A 9,168-nucleotide genomic window follows, 5' to 3' on the forward strand; every position below is an offset into this window, starting at 1 on the left:
CAGGGTGGCTGTGGAATTCCTAATGCTCGGTTCTTCTAAATTGTGACTACACTAAAACGAAATCCCATGGTACTTTGGAAAATATATAATTAAAATCTCACGCTGTGTATAAATTCAGAATCTCCATAATAATTTACCTGTTCAGACACTCCTTTGTTTATGTCCAGCTTCATGGAGCGTCTTGAGAAATAGCAAGATCCCCAGTGGAACTCCAGCGCCCTCTTGTGTTGTGTATGACTCATCTACATTTCCAGCATTTCAGGAATTAATATTTTTGACGTGAACTCCTTTTTACTGTTGTTATTTGAATTGAATTAACCCTAACACTTTCACAAATTTTCAGACACTTCCATAAGCAAAAAAAAGCTATGACATTTTTTTGTGATCTAAGAAATGATGTGATAAGAATAAACCTGTTGGGCCCCCTGAGATATATTTATATAATAATTTGATCCCTGTCTCTACATTTCATATATATTTGCATCTTAAACCTGATGCAAAACCATCATCTATTTAAATTCCAGGCATCTGTAATACTTTTCACTGTGTCTGCATCATTGACAGATTATGGATTTCAGGTTATTGATTCCAGGTCATCCTTCCACCACGTCTTTGAACCGTGGGAGCAGAGAGCACCACATCCATCAGGTAAACATGCAAACTCCAAACACAAAAGACTTAGACTGTGGCCTAATGCTTGTAGGTACATGTGAGGCTTGTGCTCTGGAAGGTAGAGAGGGCCGTCCACTAACCAGAGGGTCAATGGTTTGATCCCCAGGTCCCCTAGTCTGAATAACTGGATACCTTCAGCCACAGGGGTGGGGTGGAGAGGGTGGGGGCTGTCCTGTAATTAATCCTGACCTATGAGCACCAGGAGGACGGAGGACGGAGGACGGAGAGGAGAACTTCCTGCCAGGGATCAAAACAGAACCTTGAGGTGGCTGTTGACTGTTTCTACCACTAGGGGTCAGGTTGTTTTTACTGTAGAACTGCAGCAGCACAGACAGGAGGTGAGAAACTGCTGCTTCAGTCTATACAGGAAGAATAAGGAGGCTGTATATTGAGTGCAGTACTACACCGGTGTGAGTGATTTTTCTTTGAAAAACCTAAGAATTCAACAACTCTTTCTCTTTATGTCTCGTTAAAATGAGAAAATGAATAGTATGATATAACCTTCTGATTTTCTTATTCTTTGAGAGCATCTATTTTTGTTAGAATAAGCAAAAGTTATGCACAAAATATATTTCTCTGCACGATGGACATAATTATCTGAGTAAACATGTTTGTATTTGTATATTTAGAAGTAGAGCAGGTCTCATTCAGTAGCAGACAAATTTCCCTTTCCTCTTATCAGTGATCATTTCCCTTTAACAGACAGGTAATCAGCGCAGACAACACTTATTAAGAACTGATTAACACTGCTGTCTGTCACACGGCGGCTTCACGGTTTTCTCACACATGAATAATGGAGGAAATGGTGTCATAAACATATTGCACTGTCATTATCACGGGTGGTGGAAAGAGCAAGTGAGGAGACAGAAATGAGGATAAACACGATGATGCTTATACCGATGTTTTCGTCTGTGTCTAATTAATGAACAGGTGGCGTCGTTTTAATCATAAAGGCCAAATACCGTTCAAGAATGACTTTAATTTAAATTAACATTCCTGTTTGAGAATGACACCGAGTCATTCAGTTCAACCTAAAGCACTTTACGTTTGTCTTTGAGTATGTTACATCTTTGATGGTTAAAAGGAATGTAGGTCCATATGCAAATTCCAAGACAGAATTTTTATTGCACTTTGTTTCATGTATGACCCCATGACCCTTAACGAATGAGCAACTTGTATGAAGCCCCACATGTAAACAGGAACGAAGCAAATTTAGTTTCGTTGGATAAAAAAAACATTTGACTATAATAATATTCAATATTCAATATTCAATATTCAGATAAACCAGGTAGGATGAGAACAAAGTTGTCTACCTTCACTCTGAATCATAGACTGTTCATTGCTCTGCACACAACGGCCAGCACATGAACAATGAATAAGTTTGTTGTACAACAGCTGGAGGAAGACTCAATAATAGTAATATTTCTGCTGCGGAGTATTGGCAAGGCCGAGCAAACAGCCCATTCCAGACAGGCAGGTTTAGAACAGACACTGCACTAGTGTGTTCAAATCAAAATGCAGGTCTATCTGTCATTATTAAATCAAACAAAAAGACGGCCTCATTTACTACACGCTTCCTATTTTCTGTCACAGTCTCCCCCCCCCCCCCCCCCCCCCCCCCCCGTCTCCCAGGCAGTCGGCGTCCGTCAGACCGTTTTTTCGTTTTCACTTCTAAGTTGTTTGTAAGGGTCTATAGAACAATTTTGGTCCGAGGGCCGGACATGCCGGTCAAAAAATTGCCCTCTAGGGGGGTTGTTGGCTCCAAACCTACCACCAGCCTTAATAAAATATGGTAGCTGTTATAATTCTTGATCAGATTATCTGATCTGAACATAATAAGTATGTATTGATTCAGGATCAGGAGTAGCAACTGATATCTTTATCCAATGACCGATATAACCCATGTGTATACGAGTGAGACAGGATTGGTCCACTGCTACCTGCTTCTGTATGTGAGTTTATGCGTAGACATTCTTGGTCCAGACCAGGCTTCTGTGTTGTAGGAAACTGAAAAAGTGAAATCCCAGTTCCATGGAAGGATGAGGTGGCAGTACGTGATGTGGGATTATGATCCAGGTAATCCAGGGCTGCAACTGTGAACATGCACTGATGCAAATTTGTATGAAAAAATATTTTTCATGTTTGAGCTCCTATAGCCTTATAGCAAAGCTAGCTTTAATGCTGAGGACCTTCTTATATGACACGATCAGATTATATTTGTGAAAGAGTTCGACCAACTTCTTGCTTCTTGTTTGCGAATGCAGTTCGAAGGCCAGGAACACTGCTAGCGGATGCTCATAATACAAGTTTGAGGAAAGACAAGTCATATTTAGCATGGTCATCTGACTCACAGAGAGTATCTCCCGAGAATTTTCCTGTTTGGGTGATGATTTGGGTCCTGAAAGGAGATGACGGAAGAAATACTTCATATGTTGTGGAACTGATGATTCTTTGCAGTCTTTTGGAAATGAACCATCACAGGTACCTTGTTCCAATCGCTCCGGCATCATATCGGTCAGATCTTGTAATGCAAAGATGTTGCGACCTCCAGCAATTTCTTCCTGTATGAATTGGAGCAACTAATTTTCGGCTGTGACTTCAAAGTCTTCACTAGTTGTATCTCGTTTACAAATTGCATTGTAATGACGTTTGAACCCTGTGTAGCAATTGCGATGATACTTGGCCTCAATAATGACAAGATCTCCCTCTGAAAGGAGTGCCACAATTCGATCTTCCCCCAGTGCGACTGCCATGTCGTGTATCTGATGGGATAGCTCTACCTTCTGGAAAGAGTGGTCTGCTCTATTTGTTTCATCACCACAGAAGATACATATTTTACGATTTACAGGTGCACCAGTTTGGCAGGATCTTCTTGTGGCAGGAGTCAATCCTTCAGAATAAAAAATTGTTTGCATTGTCAAGTGTTGTTGGCTGGTAAAGCTTACAACACCATTCTGATGTATGGATTCTTCATCTGGAAGTTCTAAATTTGGGTGGGGAGCAGCACCAATTGTTCGAAACTGACGTGCAAGGCTGATAAGATCTGTGTATGCTCCCTCTCTACGACTGACAATTGGATTAGCAACAGGGCAAACAAGTTTTTCCGTTGTTTGGTTTTGGCAAAGAATGTATAGCATCTCATAATACCTGTTACATTTAGTCTTTCACCCTTTTACGGTTGGTTCAGCAGTAGAAGTAATAGAAGGAATACTTACTTTCATTGTTCAGTGCAACTTATGCAGTCACTTCAAACAGTACAATGTGAACTTATCCCGTAAAGAGCCAAGTGGTTTAGTGAATTTTGATTACTGGGGGCATTACTGATGGAATTACTATACTCTTCAGGCATTTATTCACTCATCCTACATGGACTGAATGGACTTTCTGAATGAGGAAGAAAGACGAATGAACTTTAATCTATCCAAGCAGTAGAATAGAGAAAATAGTGAAATGAGGAATAGAAGATAAATAACTAAAGGGCATGAATTGTAAGATTGTAAAATATTCTTACTTCAAATTACTGTATATGAAATGGAATAAATAATAAACACCTTCCCTTATTCAAAATACTCAGGACATTCTCCAAAGTTACTATAGCTATTAAAATTATTTATAAAAAAAAAAGGTATGAAAATTGGTAGCCTACTTATTTTTTTGCCATACCATAATTTTCATAACTTCCATATTTGAGCAAAAGTTCATTCCCAACATAGTACTGAGTTGCAATAGCAATAACAAATAATATATCATAGCAAATGTAAGAACAGGTCCTCCTTGGATCCACATAAGTCGCGAATCCGCATTCTCATATGATCGGGCATCAGAGCATTTTGTTCTTACGAGATAAATCGTCACACAAACACACAGCTTCTCACAGGGTGTTGACTCGGAGTCCAGGTGCAGTGAACTGACTCCTTTCAGCCTCTCGCATTCGAAACATCCTTTATTTTTTTAATTGCACAGATATCATGACAGATCCCAAGAGGAAGCTAAATTTACATCTGGATTTTGGCATTTCATGCAGCTGTGTACGTTCAGCCGCCACCAGGCATTCTGCAAAGGTGAACGCTCGTCATGTGACATCTATTTATACGTCGACGTGTGATGTCAGAAGGGCAGCAGTTGTTTTCTTCTTTATTTTTAAGTAAATAAACATTAGATGACCACACCCCCACCTCTCCTCACGGCTCAGGTGGTTTTCTGGGTTAAATCTGGTCGATGACTTGAATCCCTCATGAGTGTAAACGACTTACACATTCCCTGCGTCCTATTGAGCCTTTCAGCTCCTTTCAGAGAAAATGAATTGTCTTCATTGTCTTCCCTGTTGTGTTGTACACTGTATTTAAGGTGGGAGATATTTTCAGTCCAGACACGGTCCTTGTTCTTCTGAGAGGTTCTGTGGGTGAGAACAACAGAAACAACTACGGTAAGTGGCATTAATAAAAAAAAGAAGTAAAATAATTAATTTTGATAATGCACAAAATTGTCATTTTATTCTCTTCTTTATTTTTATAACTACCAACAGCTCCGCTAGGAATCGCCAGTCTCAAGCTCCACTATCGTCTGCAATCATGATCAAATTGGTAATGTATAACTCTGTATTATGTCTATTAAGTTTCCTATATGCACAGTTTGTGCATATAGAAAATATAAGTGCAACCTTTCTAAATACATGGTTTCCCTCATGTAGTTGTGTGTGGCGATTGTTGCAGGATTGGTTTTGGGTAAGTTTATCTCTTCACCTGCAAAGACCGCGATCATTTGTACAATATATTGATGGTATTACAATGTATGGGCACAATCACAAATACACAACATTGTTCTGATTATCTTGACCAGAGAGCAACCAGCGGACACTGGAGGCCAAACAACTGGAGCCCAGTAAGCACAGTCTTTGTCTCACGTCTGATCAGGTGTTGTTGAATGCAGTAAACCGAATTTATAAGCATATAAAGTACAAACTAAACGATTCTGTGGTTCACTTTGCATGGAACAGTCTGACACACACATTTCTTTGTTTTTACCTCAATCCAGAATTTCCCTGCGACTATGCAACCCACATCCGTGAGAACCTTCAGAATCTCTTTTTGGACATTTCAGAATAACTTGTACAAATGACTCAACTTCTAAAATTAAATATCTTGTTCCAGAATGCTGGACGGACTGGTTTGACAGAGATGACCCCTCTGGAACTGGAGACTGGGAAGTGTTCTCCTTACTTCGTATTGAGAACCCAGGAAAGATCTGCCTCAAACCAATCCAAATCGAGGCCAAAACTCTGACTGGTCTCAGTGCGGATGCAGCCGGGGATGTGATTTTCAAGTAAGTATTATGCAATTAGCCTTTTCGATACGCTAGTCACCGTTTGTGTTTTGTCTTGATGAGCCTATTGAACTGGAAACATGTATTGATAAGTTAATGACTTCTGATATTGACTCTATATGTCAATATAGATATGGAACAATGTGGAACTTTTATTAAATTCATTTGTTGTATTACACTGCAACTTTAAAAAAAAAAACGTTTTTAAAAAGTTGATTTCTATCCAGTTTATTGTCCTCAGTAATTATCTCTCTTTGTTTGTTTTGTCAGAAGCGACACAGCCTCAGGATTCGTCTGCAGGAACAAGGACCAGAAGATCACAAAGATGTGCAACGATTATCACATTCGCTTCAGCTGCCATCCCCCGTTCTGCACATCTGGCCATCCAGGCAAGCTTCACTCCTGGCGTCTCTTTCCTCCAAACATCTTAATATACATTATCACTCATGAAGAAATATAAACATTTACAATATAGACCTATTGAACATTAGCTTATTAATGGTCTTTATAAGGCACAATAACAATACATGAATTACAGAGTCTGTGTGTGTCGGAGCTGAACTACACGCTGTAAAGTAAACAATATACTATCGCGACGCCTGCAAGACGACGTGCAGGTAAAATAAACACCTATACAGGCGAATGTAGCCCTGCCATCCTAGTGCGCGAGTGTCTCCCCTCACTGCCCAGCAGAGTTTCTAAGTTTTACCAGTCTAAGTAGATAAACAAAACAACATCAATATGTTTCAATGACACCCGTGGTGATCAAGCAAAGCTTTAGGAGCTAACGTAGGTGACTCTCACCCACTACTAACCTGTAGAATACAGGATGAATGCAGCAGCAGTAAAGACACAGAGCATTCACTTCCTCATCCAGACTGCATCTGACAGTACGGGGTGCAACTGCTCCCGTGCCAAACGTTCCACCTCAGTGCTGCTGTCATTAACTGATTTCTCTACTGAAACTACTTAAATTACTGTTAAAGTAATTAAATACAATATTTTTGGCCATACCACATATAGAAGGGGCCCAGTTTTTGGTGCCCCCCTCTGAGTGGCGCCCTAGGCTACCGCCTATTTCGCCTGAAGGAAAGACCGGCCCTGGGCGGAGGTACTGTGTGAGCACGCTCCACACGTGCAGAGTTAAGTTGTTTCCCGCCGTGCAGTCGTAACCTCTCTTGTTTTGTCGCTTCCAGGCGTGTGCTGGACCAACTGGTACGACCGGGACCAGCCCTCTGGTACAGGGGACTGGGAGCTTTTGAGTGACCTGAAGACAGAAAACCCAGGAGAGATCTGTGACAGCCCGACGTACATCGAGGCTGTCACCACTGACACCATGACCCCGGCCATCAGCACACGGGAGAACTTCTACCAGTAAGTTTCTGTGATAAGAGAAGAGAGATTATAATCTCTATGTGGTAATAAATGACCATCAAACAAAGTTTCATAATCATCAGGATAAACCGCCACAGAGCTGCTGCTGAAACAGTGAAGGGAAACTTTGTAAGTGCACATTTACATTAGATGACATTTTAATGAGCCCCAGGAGAAAACCACCTACTTCCACTTCCTGTGTGGTCTGAGGGGCAAGAAACATGGCCGCACAAATTGAATGCTGTGTATTATTTATTTAGTTTTCTTATTTATTTTGTACTATTAGGGTTAAATGTTAATGAAATCAAAACTAGAAGGGCCCTCTGAGTGTCTGTACCTTTATACATTATCACCTTATTGCATTTACATGTATTGGGATCAAATATAATAATAAAATCAGTTCAGTAGTTTTGACGTTGCCCAACCGACAGACTGACAAACCAATGAAATCATGTCATTCTTGGCAGAGGTAAAAAGTTGTGTTTTAAATTATTTTAAAGCGAGAAAGAAAAAACTGATTCCTCGATATTTGACTGATTCTTCATGACCTTGGTTCCTTTTTCAGCTACAACCCATCTGTGGGATTCGTTTGCCGAATGGTGGACCAAATAGATGGCGAATGCCTCAACTATAAATTGCGGTTTGGATGCCCGTGCGGGTGATCCATGGCAGCACTGAGGTGCCGCGGCGAGAGAGGAACCCTTTTCCAATTTTGATCTGCTATGTCTTTTCTCATTTTGATTATATGATTTGCTTCTCCTGATTGAGAAGCACACAGAAATCTGCCTTTGTCAAGGTAAACTTGTGGTAATTTTATCATTTAAATTGATTATTTTTCCGTTGTGGATCCAAATTTTTATCTTCAGTAGAAAATACCTATTAGGTGCTTTTTCTTTTTCTTTTCCTGATCTCGTGTGATGACGACTGTTGAAGACAAATCACTATCAATTCAATAAAATGATCCCCAAAAAATATGAAATCTCTTTTCTCATTAAGTTACACGCTGCTCAGCTTGTTTGCACTGCGCTAATGGGCTCACAGGCTTACGTGGAGCTGTGGTTCGGTGTGAGCAGTGCAGGCGTAGTATATGTCAACAGATGGCACGAGGCACAGACGGTGGGAGGTGCCGGGTCGCTGGGGGAATGAGGAAAAGTCAGTGAATCTAAATCTGAAAACCTCATTCTCAGAGCTCTAAGTGCAATTGGCAAAATAGCCCATATGGTTTAGCACAACTACATAGATCACCTTCAAAAGGTCATATCTCCTATACCAAATTTTAGTTTTGATGTGCTTATTGTTTGACAGTATATAGTGCTGTACACATTTTATGGTACTGTAAGCGTGATGTATGGCAATTACTGTAACAATTTCCATGGCAGTATGAGTTCAATAAACATATTTTATGTGAAACCTTGAATAAATCTTTTTTCTGTTTGATACTCATAATATTCTGGAAAGAAAACATCTACTGGAACTGGATACTTTGCTTGTGTTTTGTCAACTTGCATGTGTTTTGTCAACTTGCATGTGTTTTCTTAAGTTGCTGTTCGTTGAGCTCTCAGGGCCACCGTACATTTGAATTTGTGGGGGGAAAATTGGTTCTAAATTTTTTTTTATAAAATTATAAATTATACAAAATTAAAAAGATTTTGCGACCCCCCTGCAGTACCTCTGCGGACCCCCTGGGGGTCACGGACCCCCTGTTGAAGGCCTCTGCCTTAGGGGGATGGATGCTGAGATGCAGGTCCTCTAGTCTGAATTACTGGACCCCTTCAGCCACAGGGGTGGGGTGGGGGGGAT

The 9,168-nt window shown here is 40.5% G+C and overlaps 1 protein-coding gene across 1 annotated transcript; it reads left to right on the forward strand.

The window, feature by feature from the left end:
- The first annotated feature begins 310 nt into the window (after positions 1–310).
- On the forward strand, positions 311–8,748 carry LOC133973703 (cartilage intermediate layer protein 2-like). Its single transcript, XM_062411719.1, has 11 exons — positions 311–648; positions 5,020–5,098; positions 5,198–5,255; positions 5,363–5,396; positions 5,512–5,553; positions 5,707–5,736; positions 5,823–5,994; positions 6,265–6,383; positions 7,018–7,105; positions 7,191–7,368; positions 7,934–8,748. Exons 3-10 carry the CDS (start codon positions 5,244–5,246, stop codon positions 7,258–7,260), a joined length of 567 nt encoding a protein of 188 aa, XP_062267703.1. The 5' UTR covers positions 311–648; positions 5,020–5,098; positions 5,198–5,243; the 3' UTR covers positions 7,261–7,368; positions 7,934–8,748.
- Positions 8,749–9,168: the final 420 nt, after the last annotated feature.

This window comes from Platichthys flesus, chromosome 18 (genome assembly GCF_949316205.1).
Source record: "Platichthys flesus chromosome 18, fPlaFle2.1, whole genome shotgun sequence".
NCBI classification, from domain to species: domain Eukaryota; kingdom Metazoa; phylum Chordata; class Actinopteri; order Pleuronectiformes; family Pleuronectidae; genus Platichthys; species Platichthys flesus.